Source organism: Nyctereutes procyonoides, unplaced genomic scaffold (assembly GCF_905146905.1).
Source record: "Nyctereutes procyonoides isolate TBG_1078 unplaced genomic scaffold, NYPRO_anot_genome, whole genome shotgun sequence".
Classification (NCBI taxonomy): Eukaryota; Metazoa; Chordata; class Mammalia; order Carnivora; family Canidae; genus Nyctereutes; species Nyctereutes procyonoides.
Genome location: NW_026575032.1, coordinates 6,594,549 through 6,611,882, shown reverse-complemented (window position 1 = coordinate 6,611,882; position 17,334 = coordinate 6,594,549). Strand labels below are relative to the sequence as shown.

The window sequence follows — 17,334 nt, the reverse complement described above, 5'->3', positions numbered from 1 at the left end:
AGCTGACACCACCATGGTTTGGAAAAACATAAACAGCTTTTGGATTTTTATATTGATAGATTCCTAAGATTCCTAATTTCAAAGATTCCTTTGAAAGAAAAGGTATCATTTTAGCTCTCTGAAGTACTGGAACTTAGAAAAACCCCACAAACAGAAATATCTATTTTTCATCTGCAATTTTATGGGTTCAAATGTTGAAGTTACCTCAAACTGCCTCCTTCAGATCAAGAAAGATGCATCATATTGTACTGCAAGGTTAAAAAAGCAAGAAGCAGGAAAATATGCATAATATGAGCCCACATATATTAAAAAAAGAGTATGCACACCGTATTCATATTGTATAGAAAATAGGTGAAATGATACACATGAAACTAGTCAATACCTTCTTTACTGTGTCATTTAATAGTGCATTTTTTTTTACCAAAAATTTTTTTAACTAAGAAGAAATCACATTTTAGGATAGTGAATTTGACAATGCTCTTGTAAAATCAGAAGAAAACACAACTTACTTAAAATCTTACTCTTTTCTGTATCTGTTCTGAAATGCTCTTTCTTACATTTGCTACTACGGAAATACATCAAATCAGAATATAATTGTTGTTCATCACTATTCACATTATTTCACTACACTAACATGAGACCAGAAATGAAAAAGCAATGGATCATGCCTCAAAATGTAAAATAAAGCCAGTAATAAAAGATGAAAAAATCAGAGGAAGAAGGAAAAAAAACAAATAACTTGCCAACCAAGAAAAAGTATTAAGTACAAAAGGAATTTAGAATCATATACTTAAATCTTGAGATTCATTTTTTTTTATTTTTATTTATTTATGATAGTCACAGAGAGAGAGAGAGAGAGAGGCAGAGACACAGGCAGATGGAGAAGCAGGCTCCATGCACCGGAAGCCCGATGTGGGATTCGATCCCGGGTCTCCAGGATCGCGCCCTGGGCCAAAGGCAGGCGCCAAACCGCTGCGCCACCCAGGGATCCCTTGAGATTCATTTTTTAATGAGCATTGATATCTTCATTATTTTTTATATTATTTTTATTAACTTTAAATTTCAGTATAGTTAGCATACAGTGTTATGTTAGTTTCAAGTGTATAATATAGTAATTCAACAATTCCATACAATCAGTGCTCATCACATCAAGTGTACGCCTTGATCCCCATCACCTATTTTCCCTACCTTCTCACCTACTCCCCTCCCCTCTGGTAACCATCAGTTTGTTCTCTGTGACTAAATGTTTTTTTTAAATACAAACCAACAAAAAACTTGAGATTCAACTCACAGAATTACTTACCTATCTAAAGAACCATACATAAATTTTAAGGTTTGGGCAACATCTTCTATCATATTCCTTAGCTGAGGAAGAGGAACTCTAAAAAAAGCAAAAATGCATTTGTTAAAAGAAGCAGAACATCTTTACATTTTATGTGTAAAGAATGTGAAAAGTCTGTGTGTCAACTACTATTAGTAAAGCTGTGTAAAAAGGTTGTTTACTGCTTTAGCAGTTGAAGACTCCGATGTCTAGATATGGAGTTCTAGCATCGGTCAAGTAGGGACTTTTATACCACCACCTAAACAGAAGTTATTTAAGCCTCTTTATGGTTTAGGTTCCTCATGTCTAAAGTGGGGCAACAGTCACTAAGCCCTTCTCAGGTTCATTTTGAGAATTACATAAAATTAATGCATATAAAGTAGTGCAGTACCTGGGCACACAGAAAAAAATGCTAAATTCTTGACATTTTCCGGTATTACCCAGATCTCAAGTGAACCTCCAACTTCTTTGACAATACACTTCTAAGTGAAATAGAGAAAGGAAAGAAATAAATGGACTTAACATTGTTTTCAATGGAGCCTGATAAAAATTCTACAGAGTAGGTCTTATTATGCCTATTATATAATGGGTAAGTGGAGGTCTAAAAAATTAAGTAACTTGTGCAAGGACACAAAGGGAGTGTCCAAAAAGCCCTCCTGTGGGCAACCATCTTCTTAGCTCTGAAGTTATTCTCTTTTACTATCTCACAAGGATTTCCAGGTTGGGTTCCCATTATTCACTGCAGCCATCATAGGAAGACAATCCCTACTCCAAAAACATATGTCCCTGGGTTATACTCCCAATCTGGTTTTTCTGTGGTGTAACACTCTTCTCATTTTGCTTGTAAAAGGCATAGTGGCAAAGAGGGGGATGCACAGACGTGGTATTAAGACAAATGAGAAAAAAAAACCCCAGGGAGGCCACTTCAAGCACAAACCACATGCACAGGATTGGAGGTACAAAGACCTCTCAACTGACAGTGAGGAGGTGCTTGCGCATGATCTCTTAACACTCTATTTCTCAGTTTGAATGAATTAGGAGAATAATTCCTATCTTTCATGGTTATGTGAAACAAGATGGAATGAGGAATAAAGTTGGTACACAGTAGAATAAAGGAGATCTTCAAATTCATTACAATTTATAAGCCAAGTTCTCCAGGATAGGAATAACTAATATTTAAGGACACCCTCTATGCACACCACCCAGTAATAAAGATTGGAAAATTGGCTAGAGTATCCCCTATGTGGCACAACTTTGATCTGGAGCACAGCTGTGATAGCCTGTTTTTAGCTTCAGAGTAAAGCACCTCCTGGAAACTGTCTCTATCTGCATAATTAATTCGGCTGGTAGCATCAGAATTCAGAATGTGGCTGAGCAGCCTCTCTAGTCAGTTCCTTAGCTGGGCCTTTCTTTTCCCTGTCTACACTATGTTTTAGCTCACCACTGCATTAACTGTTTTCTTTCTTCTACCTTTTGGGCAACTATAAAAGTGGAAATACAAATGTTTTACCACAGTATTACAACCTAAAGTAACTTATAATGGGTGTTCTCCAATTCTTGTAAACCCATATTTCAAAACAACTCAAGTTTTTCATAATCCAACTCACTAGCATAAGGCAGTACCCTAGCAGGGTTCATAAGAGTCTCTTTTTAGACAGAAAAATACAAATTAGTTGGTTAAAGAGAGACACCATGTAGTAATATGTCATAGCATCATTATTCTTCACATTAAGCATTTGAACCACAGAGGAAATACTTGGAGAAATGAAAATGAAAATACAATGGTCCAAAATCTTGGGGATGCAGTAAAAGCTGTTTAACCAACCTTTAAGACAGATCCTGAGAATCACCCAGCTAAGTTGCTCATGAATTCCTGACTCACAAAAATACTTATGAGATAATAAACGTCTACAAAAGTCCCTAAGTTTGATGTAAATTGTTATCCAGGAATAGATAACTAATACACTGCTATATAATCAAAGAAATCTGGTTAACAATGTTAATAATAGAAAATATTCATATTCATGTTCAGATTGGCTGTATAATGCATTTTTTGAGGTCTACTTTATTCTTTCTTGGGAAACTTAAAGTAACACCAAAAGAAAAGTTATCTAAATTGGTATTCTCTAAAATTGTGTCATCCACATACTATAGTATTTATTTTGATATTTGATTATTATTTGGTAGACGATATATGATGATTCTATGGACCAAAAGGTTAACACTAAAATGTGTTTATAGCTTAACAGAAGTTGCCAAAAAATTTTTTAAAGCAAGGAAGAGGGGATCCCTGGGTGGCTTGGCGGTTTGGCACCTGCCTTTGGCCCAGGGCGCGATCGTGGAGTCCTGGGATCGAGTTCCGCGACGGGCTCCCTGCATGGAGCCTGCTTCTCCCTCTGCCTGTGTCTCTGCCTCTCTCTCTCTCTCTCTCTGTCTATTATGAATAAATAAATAAAATATTTAAAAAATAATAATAAAGCAAGGAAGAGTCTAAATTCCAAGTTTTAAAATACCATTGAATAGGGACATAAGACTAGTCTAACATTAGTTAAATCCTTCTCCTTGGGGCTGTTCTCCATATTCTTATTCCATTTCTCCTCAGCTTTTAGTGTCTTGTGACATTAGGGAAGTAATGTAGTAGAAAGAATTCAGACTCTCCTTCAATTACCAATTCTGTTTCTTGCCAGTAATGTGACCTTTGGCAAGTTATTTAATCTTCTCTTGGTTTTACTTTCCTTATTTATAAAATGGGGCCAGAGATCATGAAGTACATCTGGAGCCGATTTTAAAGATTAAATGAGATTAATGAATGTAAAGTACCCAATGCAGTCCTTGGGTTCATGGTCTGCTCATCATAAATGCCAACCCAGTTTTTACCTTGAACTATAAAAATAAGATATATTTCAAAATACATACAAAAAGTTAAAAAGGAGAACATGATAATTAAGACAAAACATTAGAGAAGTTACTCTATTTTTTTAAAATATTTTTTTTATTTACTTGAGAGAGAAAGAAAGAGAGTGAGCACAGAGAAGGAGAGAGAAGCAGACCCCCACTGAGCAGAAAGCTTGATGCGGGGTTGGATCCCAGGTCCCTGGGATCATGACCTGAGCCAAAGGCAGATGCTTGACTGACTGAACCACCTATGCGCCCTGAGAAATCACTTTAAAGTTAAATATTTGTTGCAGCTGACCCTTGAATAGTGCAGGGGTTGGGGTCCCAACACCCCAGGCAGTTGAAAATCCAAATATAACTTTTTAACTCCTCCCAAACTTAAGTACTAATAGCCTACTGTTGACTGGATGCCTTATTGACAACATAAACAGTTGATTACCACATATGTTGTATGTCATATGTATTATATACTGTATTCTTACAATAAAGCAAGCTAGAGAAAACATTATTAAGAAAATTATAAGAGAAATGCCATAAGTTTGTATCATCTGTTTAAGATGAATCATCTATTTGCTAGTTCCTATGTCAATACTGTCTTCTATAATATAAAAAACTATAGATGTTACATGTATTACTAACACTAGATGTCCAAAATGAAAAGATATTAAAAATAAATTCATATTTATTTACATACAATTCGTGCATTGATAATGAAGCAGGAGCAACATGATTACTTTATGGTAGCCTAGTGTAATTGACAGTGTTGCTTCATGACAGCCTAACCCATACACTAGAGAACGAATCATAACATTTTTAGGGTATACCATGTTATATTCATAATACAGTACTGGAAATGCTTACATTTTTTTTAAAAAGTCACTTACCTATGATGATAGATTGATATGCAGTTTTCCCCCATTATAAGAAAGAGAGGCATACTATTTGGTCATGTAATTTTTTGAAAACAAAGTTATAAAACAGTAAGAAAACTAACACATTATTAATTTTATATTAAATATCAATCACCCTAAGGATAGATTATTCCCTTCCACCAGAGTCTTATACGTGGTGGTCTACAGGATGTCTACTTAGATGATGATGATGACACAGTTCTTGCTGTACAATTACTAGATTTTCAAATGAAGACACATATATGTATAACAGATACGTTTATTAGCTATATGTATGATGATTACTTGTTATTCATTAAGTGAAAGTGGGTCATCATAAAGATCTTCATTCTCATCATCTTCATATGGAGTAGGCTGAGGAGGAGGAGGGGTTGGTCTTGTGGTTTCAGGAGTGGAAGAGGCAAGATGTGGAGGTGAAAGGATAGGCAGGCACACTCAGTGTAACTTTACAGAAATATCTGGTAATTTCTCTGCTTTTTCATTTCTCTGAAAACATCCCTGTATGATATCAAGCCTTCTTAAACCATTTGCTTTATTATCCATGCCCATATCATAGAAGGGTCCACGTCATAAAAGAAGTCAAAAGCAGTCCTGAAAAATCAGAACCCTTCTGCCAGATTGTCTAGTATCCATTTGTTTTCTGGCACTGCTTCTTTTATGTCTTCTCCCTCAGCATCTAGCACTGGTTCAGAAGTACTCATTTCCATCCATCAAGTCATCTTTTATTCATCCCTCTGGTGTAGGATCCCTCTATTAGCTATTGAATTTCTCTAAGATCTCTATCTTGAAACCCTTCACCTCCCCTGGCCTGCCCCCCTTTTTGCCATATCCACAATCTCTTTCATGATTTCCTTGACTGGCTCTGTCAGAAATCCTGTGAAGTCATGCACAGTATCTTCTCCAGCAGGAATTTATTGTTTCGGGCTTGATGGCTTTCATGGCCTTTTCCGCAACAGCAATGGCATCTTCAATGGTGTAATCCTTCCAGACTTTCATGATGTTCTCTCCATTGAGGTTCTCTTCCATAGCATTGACAATCCTTTCCATAGAGTACCATGTGTAAGGAGCCCTAGAGGCTGAATTGGAGATGTTGTGTTTGGGGGGCAATATATTAAAATCTTTGGTGTTGAACTCATGGGGTTCTGGGTGGCCAGGGTCATTGTCCAATATCAAAAGAATTTTCAAAGGCAAAGTATTTCCTGACTTTAGGGACAAAGTTTCAATGGAACCACTCCAGAAAAAGGGTTCTCACTGTCCAGGTTTTCTTGCTATACAACCAAAAGACTGGCAGCAGGTGTTTATCTTTTTCCTTCAAGGTTTGGGGTTTAGGAACTTTACAGATAAGGGCAGTCCTGATTTGACTGTAGTTGCACAAAACAGCAGTTAGCCTATTCCTTCCTGCCTTATATCTTGGTGCTCACTTTTCTTCTTCACTAATGTCCTATGCAACCAACATTTTTCCCCCCAGAATAGGACACTTTTGTTGGTATTAAAAACCTTGAGGCAGATATCCTTTCTTTTACTGGTTTTCTTTTCTTTTGTTTTTTAAGAATTTTTTAAAATTTATTTATTCATGAGAGATACACACACACAGAGGCAGAGACACAGTAGGACACAGGCAGAGAGAGAAGCAGGCTCCATGCAGAGAGCCCGATGTGGGACTCGATCCCATGTCTCCAGGATCACACCCTGGGCTTCAGGCGGCGCCAAACCGCTGCGCCATCGGGGCTGCCCTCTTACTGGTTTTCTTTCTTTTCTTTTTTTTAATTTTTATTTATTTATGATAGTCACAGAGAGGGAGGGAGAGAGAGAGAGAGAGAGAGAGAGAGAGAGAGAGGGCAGAGACACAGGCAGAGGGAGAAGCAGGCTCCATGCACCGGGAACCCGATGTGGGATTCGATCCCGGGTCTCCAGGATCACGCCCTGGGCAGGCGCCAAACCACTGCGCCACCCAGGGATCCCCTACTGGTTTTCTTAATGGCATCTGGGAACTCATCTTTTGTCTCTTATCAGCAGAACCTGCTTCTCCTGCTGTCTTGACATTTTTTAAACTAAACCTCCTTGTAAAATTGTCAAGCTGTCCTTTGCTGGCATTAAATTCTTCCACTTTGGATCCTTCACCTTATTTTTGCCTTAAGTTGTCATATAATGACTATTTTTTCTCAAATCATATTAGAGTCTATAAGTGTGCTTTTCTCATAGCAATCCTATGCCTACATAAAAGCTGCATCTTCAATACAAGATAAAAAGATATATCACAAAAAGTGCAGTGTTTTGCACCTGCTGGCATAACTACAATGACAGCTTCATGAATTTCCTTTTCTTTTTCACAATGGCCCACATGCTGGATTTATTTATCTTGAAATGGCGGGCAACTGCAGTTGCAGACCTCAATCTACAGTATATATCAAGTAATTTGACTTCGTGTAATGTCATAACTTTTCTCTGCTTCTTGGAAGCACTTCTAGCATTACTACTAGCACTTCATATGAGTCTCATGGTGTTATTCAAGGTTTACAGTATTGCACTAACACTAAACACAATGAAAAATATGCAAGAACTGTGAGAAATCACTTTTTTTACTGTAATATACAATTTACTGGAAAGACCAACTGGTCACATGGAGATGATCAGTGTCACAGAGAGTTGCAAGCAGATAATCATAAGACTTGAGCTCACTGTAATAGCAATAGGAGGTGGCTGCAAAATTATTACAGCAGTGTGCAATATAGTTAATTTTATGTGGTTATGATTTAATACTGCATCTTTACATTTGTTCACATTTCTCTCAACTGTGAACTGCTCCATCTAAGTGTTTGTATGAGTAAGTTTTGATAAATGTTAACTTTTAATAATAAGACTTATGTATATTGTATGGTAGTAATGATAATAAGAAAGACTAGTATCTACATGTATTTAATGCATTCATGATATTATACCTTTTTCACAATTTTTTCAATATTACTAGGCTACACAGTTCATCTTTAAGTTTTTTCATACTGTTACAAATCTCCAAAAAAATCTTTCAAAATATTTATTGAAAAAACCCCACATATAAGTGGATCAATGCAATTCGAACCCATATTGTTCAAGGGTCAAATGTATTTTGCCAAAGGTGCTGAATATCAGGGCCAAATACCGAAATTTCTGCTTGACCTTTAGTTCTCCAAAATTCCCAACAGTAAAAAACTGTGAACACATAAAATCCAAATCACAATCTTGTCAAAAGTTTGAGCAGAGGAGGTCTTCTCTCAGCCACCTCTCTACTGGCCAAATCTCAGAAGGAAATGTATTAAAAGCCCTGCCTTACTAATTGTTCCCACCACTTTTCTGTTTTTAATGAATTAATTATTTTGAGAGAGAATGAGAGCAAGCAAGTAGAAGAAATGGCAAAGGAAGAGAAAATTTCAAGCAGGCTCCATGCTCAGCACACAACCTGAGCATGGCCTGATCCCAGGACCCTGAATTCATGACCTGAGCCGAAATCAAGAGTTGGACACTTAACCAACTGAGCCACCTTCGTGCCCCTTCTCTGTATTCTTAATTCTAAATTAACATGGTAGCTACCGCACTGTTGCAACAAATCTTTAAACGGTAAAACTGTTTGAAGGAGTTTGTTTTTGACAAAAATGGCATAACTTTAATGAAACAGACTTTGTTAGCAGTATTTTAGAAATGATTTTAAGGTTAAAAAAAAAAGGTCTCAACTTACTCTTCAGCAGGCAGGCCAATTAGCAACAACTTGTCAGATTCTTTCCAATAAGCCACATGGATTTGTCTCCCATTCAAAAGAAGGGATGAGCTAAGAAAAAATAGAGTGAAAGTAAAGTTAGAATATCTTAAATGTCATAAAATTATAAAGTCACTCATAAAAGATTACACATGGTTTAAGAACTGCATGCTTAATGAAGCAAATTTCTTGGCATATACCTAACTGCCACAAAGAAAAGACAAGTAATTATATAACAACAAAAATATACCCTGAAATATTTTTTTAAAACCTACAAAAAGCTCTAGGTCAAACAAAAGTAGACCTATTACAGTAATAAGTACTGAAATTCTTTCACTAACATTAGGTGATTGTATGCTATTTTTCTCAAAAGAAAGTTTCCAATAGTAGGCCAATTTTTTTTAAAGATTTTATTTATTTATTAATGAGGGACACACACACAGAGAGAAAGAGAGAGAGAGAGAGAGAGAGAGAGAGAGAGAGAGAGAGACAGGCAGAGGGAGAAGCAGGCTCCATGCAGGGAGCCCGACGTGGGACTTGATCCTGGGACTCCAGGATCACATCCTGGGCCGAAGGCAGGTGCTAAACCGCTGAGCCACCCAGGGATCCTAGTATGCCAATTTAACAAATATTTTCTCACTGCTTATTTATGAACATGATTTATTAAGATAAACTACAAAGAAAGGAAGACACGGTCTCGGCTCACAAGATAATAATTCAATACAGGACACAGATAAATAAACAAGTAACTAAAATGTAAGTCAGATTTAAACATGTTCTCAAGGGAACTTTTTTTAAAAAAAGTTTTATTTATTTATTCATGAGAGATACAGAGAGAGTGAGAGAGACACAGAGACATAGGCAGAGGGAGAAAGAAGCAGGCTCTCCTGCAAGGAGCCCGATGCGGAACTCGATCCCGGACCCTGGAATCATGCCTTGAGCCGAAAGCAGAGGCTCAACTGCTGAGCCACCCAGGCATCTCTCTCAAGGAAACTTTTAGAATAATGTATATATTCATTGTGATGATGGTTTCAGGGTCTATACATCTCTGTCAAAACTCATCAGATTGTATATTTTACATATATGCAATTTACTGTACTTTAATCAAGTTGGAAAACAAATTAAATATGTTCTTTAAAGAGATATAGTAATGAACTATGAAATCATAGAGAGCATAATGATTCCATCCTGTAGTGTGAGTAGGTGGTGGGAAGAAAAGAAAATAAACACATATTCAGTGTTTTATTTCTTTAAATGAGAATACATGTATTAGGTTTTATTTGTTGAGTCCTTTGGATATAATGTACCTTTTATACTGCAATAGATCAGTGTGTAGATTTTAAACATGAATTGCTAAATAGACTTTTTTCAAAAGGAATATTACTTTTGCCTTAATAAAGCTTACATATATATATGCTTTTTGACAAATATTAGATTCTTTGTATAGTCATACATTAATATCACTATAGATTTAAAATAGTGTGTACAATAAGACACACATATTGCTAAGGAGTCATTTTCATATTTATTGTTTCCAAAAAAAATTTTCTACCTATTTTTAGTTTCCCACATGTTTAATCAATATCTTATCATTAATAACAAGACCTAAATATCAAATAACATCTACCCTTTAAAGTAAAAAGAAATAAATCAAATCCACACGGAGAAACTTAAAACAAATTTTATTTCCAAAAAGATTAAAATGGAGGCCTGCACCTTGAAAACATCATACTGAGAAGCATCACAAGTAACCACATATTATGATTTCATTCACATGAAATGTCCAGTACAGGTTTTTGTTTTTGTTTTTTTTTGCATGGCATGCAAATATTCTAAAATTGACTCTCATGATGGTTGCACATATCTGCAAATATACAATCACCAAATCATGCACTTTAAATGGGCAAACTGTAAGATAAATGAACTATATCTCAATAAAGCTGTTTAAAAAAACAAAAGGAGTTCAGTAATATGTTTTTTTTCCCACATCATTAATTTATATGATTTCCTTTAATGCTGAAATGTATTATTTTTTACTATTACTGTTATTTTTATTATAGTCAAATGCATACTATTTGCTAGACATTATGATTCTTTTAATCTAATCCTCTAGGCATTACCATCACTATTTTTTTTAGTTGTTAGATTTTTATTTAAATTCCAGTTATTTAATATACTCTGTAATATTAGTGTCAGGTGTACAATATAGGGATTCAATACTTCCATATATTGCCCAGAGCTCATGATAACATGTGCATTGCTTGATCCCCATCTCCTAGTTAGCCCACCCCCTCCCTACTATGTCCCTCCTGGTAACCAGCAGTTTGTTCTCTGTAGTTAAGAGTTTGTTTCTTTGCTTTTCTCTCTCGTTTTACCTTCCCTTTGCTCGCTTGTTTCTTAAATTTCACAAGTGAGTGAAGTCACTTGGTATTTGTCTTTCTCTGACTTATTTTGCTTAGCATAATACTCTCTAGCTCCATCCATGTCATTGCAAAGATAAAGACTACACTAAAAAAGAGAAATACAGGCCAATATCTCTGATAAGTATAGATGCAAAAATTCTCAATAAACTACTAGGAAACCAAATCCAACAATACACTTAAAAAAAGCATTCACCATGATTAAGTGGTGGATTTATTCCTGGGTTGCCAGGGTGGTTCAATATTGGAAATCAATCAATGTGATTGATACATGACATTAATAAAAGAAAAGATAAGAACCATATCATTTCAGTAGATGCAGAAAAAGCATTTGACAAAGTATTATATTCACTCATGATAAAAATCCTCAACAAAGTAGGTTTAGGGGGACTATACCTCAATATCATAAAGGCCATATATAAGAAAAAACCCAGCTAATTATCATCCTCAAAGGGGAAAACAGAGCTTTTCTTCTACTACCAGGAACAAGACAGGGATGTCCACTCTCATCACTGTTATTTAACATAGTACTGGAAGTCCAAGCCTCAGCGATTACACAACGAAAAGAAATAAACGGCATCCAAATCAACAAGGAGGAAGTAAGACTTTCACTATTTGCAGATGATATCATACTCTGTATTGAAAACCCAAAAAATTCCACCAAAAAACTGCTTCAACTGATATACTAATTCAGTGTATCAGCAGAATACAAAATCAACATACAGAAATATGTTGCATTTCTCTACACCAATAATGAAGCAGCAGCAGAAGAAATTAAGGAATCAATCCCATTTACAATTGCACCAAAACCCATAAGATACCTAGGAATAAAACTAACCAAAGATGTAAAAGACCTGTACTATGAAAACTACAAAACACTGATGAAAGCAACTGAAGACATCACAAAGAAATGGGAAGACATTTAATGCTCATGGATGGAAAGAACAAATATTGTTAAAATGTCTATCCTACAATCGATACATTTAATGCAATCCCTATCAAAATACCACAGCATTTTTCACAGAGCTAGAACTATCAATCCTAAAATTTTTATGAACCACAAAAGATCCTAAATAATGAAAACAATCTTGAAAAAGAAAAGCAAAGCAGGAGGCATCACAGTTATGGACTTCACGTTATATTACAAAGCTGTAGTGATCAAAACAGTTTGGTACTGCCAAAAAAACAGACATATAGATCAGTGGAACAGAGCAGAAAATGCAGAAATGAACCCACATCTATATGGTCAGTTAATCTTTAACAAAGAGGAAAGAATATCCATAGGGAAAAAGATAGTCTTCAACAAATGTTATTGGGAAAACTGGTCAGCTACATGCAAAAGAATGAAACTGGACCACTTCCTTACACCATTCACAAAAATAACTCAGACTGGATTAAAGACCTAAATGTGCGGGACACCTGGATGGCTCAGTGGTTGTGACTTTGGCTCAGGTCATAATCCTGGGGTCCTGGGATTGAGTCCTGCATCAGGGTCCCCGCGGGGAGCCTGCTTCTCCCTTGGCCTATGTCTCTGCCCCTCTCTCTATGTTTCTCATGAATAAATAAATAAAATCTTCAAAAAAAAAAAAAGACCTAAATGTGAGACCTGAAATCATAAAAGTAGGAAAAAATATAAGCAATAACTCCTTTGACACCAGTTGTAGAAATATTTTTCTAGATAGGTCTCCTTAGCAAGGGAAACAAAAGTAAAAATAAACTATTGGGGGGATATCATCAAAATAAAAAGCTGCAAAGGATACCATCAATAAAACTAAAAGGCAACCTATGGAAGAATGGGAGAAGATATTTGCAAATGATATATCTGAAAAAGGATTACTATCCAAAATCTATAAGGAACTTATAAAATTGAATGCCCCCAAAATGAATAAACCAATTAAAAAATGGGCAAAAAAAATGGGCAAAAGACATGAATAGACATTTTCCCAAAGAAGACATCCAGATGGGCAACAGACACATGAAAAGATGCTCAACATAAATTACCATCAGGGAAATCCAAATCAATACTACAATGAGGTATCCCCTCACCCCTGTCAGAATGGTTAAAATCAACAATAGAAGAAACAATAGGTGCTTGGGGTGGAGAAAAGGGAAACTTCTTGCACTGTTGGGAATGCAAACTGGTGCAGATACACTGGGAAACAGTATGGAAGTTCCACAAAAAGTTAAAAATAGAACTACTCTATGATCCAGCAATTATACTACTAGGTATTTACCCAAAGAATACAAAACCACAAATTCAAAAATGATACATATACCTTGATATTTATAGCAGCATTATCTACAATAGCTAAATTATGAAAAGTTCCCAATGTCCATTGACTGATGAATGGATAGAAAAGATGTGTGTGTGGGGATGTGTATATAAATGGAATATTACTCAGCCATAAAAAATAAAAATCTTGCCATTTGCAATGATGTAGATGGAGCTAAATAAGTTAGAGAAAAAAAAGTATCATAAGATTTCACTCAACATGTTTTTTTGAATGCAAATTTAGACACTAAATGTAGCCTCAGTTACTAAAGTCTTAAAAATGAGCCCTATGATTAAATATAACTTTTATTTAGGAAAACAAGGGAATTCTTTCTACTGTATTGCAGATCTTATCTTTTAAAATCACAGAAGTGTCATTTTTATCAGAAGACGGTAAAAGTTAAAGCCTTAAAAAATCCAACTTTATATTTTATGTATTATGGGGCTCTTAAAATCTGAGATAATGTTTTTGTAAAGCCTAAAATTGTTGAGTTAAGAAAGAAAAACGGGTTGTAATCCCTAGATTTTATTAAAACAAAAACAAAAACAAACTCAAAAGTTTTGAGCACTCTCCTCCCATAACTTAAATGTGGCATTTCAAAGTCAGGGCTTAATAAATCAATGTGGAATGGGATATGTGGCTCTATAACTGACTATATGGTGTATTCTGTTTTTCCAAAGGTTATTTCACAGAAGTCTTGCTTTTTTATCATTGAGTGAACTTGCACAGGTAATACTGCATTCTGACTCCTCTTCTTAAAGTGTTTATGTTTTCTTTTTCTGTCATAGTTGTAAACAGACTATTTTGAACTACAAGAAAAATTCAGTGTTCAGTCATTTTTACCAATCAAAAAAGTATTGCCTAGCAAGTTAATAATCAAGAGAAAAATATGTAAAAGCCTAGACTCAACATAATGCCATGCTTAAGACATACCACATTCATGAATAAATTCTAAACTATAGGTGATTTGTCCAACTCTGCTATGTAGTGTGCCAAAACACCCCATCTACAGCTGTATGGAGAACCTATACCTCTATATAGGTGACTGGTAGAAATAACTTCGGTGAGAAACAAAATACCTGCAGATATCACATTTGCTGTATAGTTATCTATATGATAGATATAAGTATATTTGTATAATAGACACTTATCTTAGTATTTTGTCAGAACCAAGGTACAGAACTTGCAAGAAATAGAATTAAAGTTAAATTAAAATCAATTCTTACCTAGTAACTTGTGTCCCAGTTACATTTTCCAACATGTCACAGAGTGTAAGAAATATTCCTCTCACATTTTTAAGTTTCTGAGATGCATCAGATACTGGACAATGATAAAGAATTTCCTGCTATTAAATGAAAACAAACACAAATGATCAACCCCCCATATATTTCAACCATTATTTTGGTAATGGAAAGTTCAGATTTTACTATTAAGAAAAGAACAAAAAAACGAATCCTTTCAACTTCAGAGGTAGTTTAATCCAAACAAACACAAAGAGGGAACTATGTCTGGAATTTTAACACATTACCTAGTATTTAAAACACTACGTCTGAAAGTAAGTTACAGACTGTCAAAGCTGGTTATAATACCAAAACATATACTGAGTAGGACAATGATTAGTTAGAATAATTCAAGTAATTTCACTGTTTTAAACTTTAATCTCCTTTACAATAAACTCTCATAATAATATTTTTCATTATACAAATTTTCGTATCTCCTCTGGTAGCATATCTACACAGATGCCACATGTAACTATGAGAGTCTTTAAATTTAACTACTTTCCTTATTGACATTTAAAAGATGATCTTCATCATCTTTGGTGAAATCATCATTAAATCTTTACTTAAACCCAAGACAATACTACAGTTAAATTTACAAACTAAGTATATAAAATTATAGTAGCACAGATAGAAAGTAGTATTATGATGTTATAATATCTGTCTTATATTTAAAAGTGTTTGCCTACCACAAATTAATCTGAGTTCAAACTTTTAAAGAAAGCACATTATAAATTATGGAAAAGGGAACCCTGGGTGGCGCAGCGGTTTAGCGCCTGCCTTTGGCTCAGGGCGTGATCCTGGAGACCCGGGATCAAATCCCACGTCGGGCTCCCGGTGCATGGAGCCTACTTCTCTCTCTGCCTGTGTCTCTGCCTCTCTCTCTTTCTCTCTCTGTGTGTGACTATCGTAAATAAATAAAAATTTAAAAAAAATTATGGAAAAAAATAGATCTAGAAGATAATTTTTAAAAACTTAATATTTTTTTTATTTTTAAGAAGAGCATGTTCCCAGTAAACAGCTTCACAAAATAAATTTCAAAATCAGGATGTGCATTGTGCTAGAACTTCTATACAAAAGGATGAATCAGTCTGTATCTCACTTTTTTGTTATGACTTAAAACAACATGCTGTTTTTCTCACAAGGCAAATTAAAAGCTGGCAATATAAAAATTTCTAAATAGAAACCATAGAGAATTCGGAGTAGCTCCCAGTAATGCTATTCAATATTTAATATCCCTAAATATTAATACAGCTACTATGGAAAGCCCAAACTCCTAAAATACATTTTTTCCTTGGTTCTCTCTCTAAAGCGTTTTCTACATCTTGTTTTGGTCTCTCTTTACAAGAAATAATTATGTTGACTTAGTGTCCATGTCTTGGCAACTTTTACATTAGGACAAATATAAATGATAAACTGGACACACCTTTTTTTAATACTTATTAAGCACATTCAGTACATGCAAATTGCTATAGAATATGTTGGTCAAATACACTCTGCCTAACACTCAAATTTTCTTGCAATATTTCTAAGATAAAAACAGTTATAAAAATTTTGTCTTTAGAAATTAAGCCAAACATCAGTTAAGATCTTCAGTCATGCTTACTTAACATATTTAAACCTTGAATAGTATATACACATTGCATTTAGCCAAATATTAAATACCACTTTAAACAAATAACTATATAGTAGTCTTTGATTAGGTTCTTGAAATTTCCAAATCTTATAACTCTTTTTTCCACCTCTGCAGCAACCAGCCCAGAAAGCCTTACTATTAAGGACCTGGCATACTCTACAGTTCCTAATCAATTTAATTAGCTGTATTTTTAGGTACTTGTTAGTAGCATGCATTTGCAGCAGCTCCCACTCTGTACAGTAAGAATAAAAAGCCTCTCCTAATTATAGTGTTGATAGAGAGCTGTCAGCAGACAGAGACCTGTTCATTTGAGAAACATCTACACATTTTCCCATGGAAAGAAAGGCAAAGATGACAAAAGGCCTCAGTGGTATTCTGTTTCAAGATGACCTATTAAGTTTCAGGGTGCTACCATCCCAGAATTTTGTTGTGTGTTTTATAGAATAAATAGTTAATTTTCTCACTTGTTTTAAAAGTATAAAAGACAATTAATACATGCAAGAACTCAGAATAATTAATTTTAGGTCCCTATATTTTCAGAACACAGAAAATTACAAAAAATACATGTAAGTAAATCCCTTCTTTTCCATTTCAGTTACTGATGAAATTTTGTTATACGAAGATGCAACACAAGGAAATGCACGCCTTGGATAAAATGGCTTTGGCAATGAGAATAGAGCCTGCAAGGACTTCAGGAGCAAAGAAATGTAAATTAGTAAAAACTTCTTAGATCTCACTTCTGTTTGAAGCATTATGGTAAAGTAAATGCTTTGAGAGACCCTCATGCTGTAAAACAAATAGAGTTATGGCTAGAACACAACTTGTTGAACTGCCGCATATGTAAGAAGTAGAGAGGCTTCTAAGGACATCT

The 17,334-nt window shown here is 35.0% G+C and overlaps 1 protein-coding gene across 6 annotated transcripts in view; it reads right to left on the bottom strand.

The window, feature by feature from the left end:
- The window catches only part of INTU (inturned planar cell polarity protein), an 84,308-nt gene that overhangs the window by 24,512 nt on the left and 42,462 nt on the right, over positions 1–17,334 (bottom strand). For 5 of the 6 annotated variants that reach the window (XM_055317056.1, XM_055317059.1, XM_055317058.1 and 2 more), the window contains 3 exons: positions 14,777–14,895; positions 8,840–8,929; positions 1,304–1,381 (listed from right to left, as the gene is read on the bottom strand). In XM_055317056.1, the coding sequence (XP_055173031.1) occupies positions 1,304–1,381; positions 8,840–8,929; positions 14,777–14,895 (287 nt within the window). The remainder of the gene's footprint in view (positions 1–1,303; positions 1,382–8,839; positions 8,930–14,776; positions 14,896–17,334) is intronic. The other variant, XM_055317057.1, reaches the window with a different exon arrangement.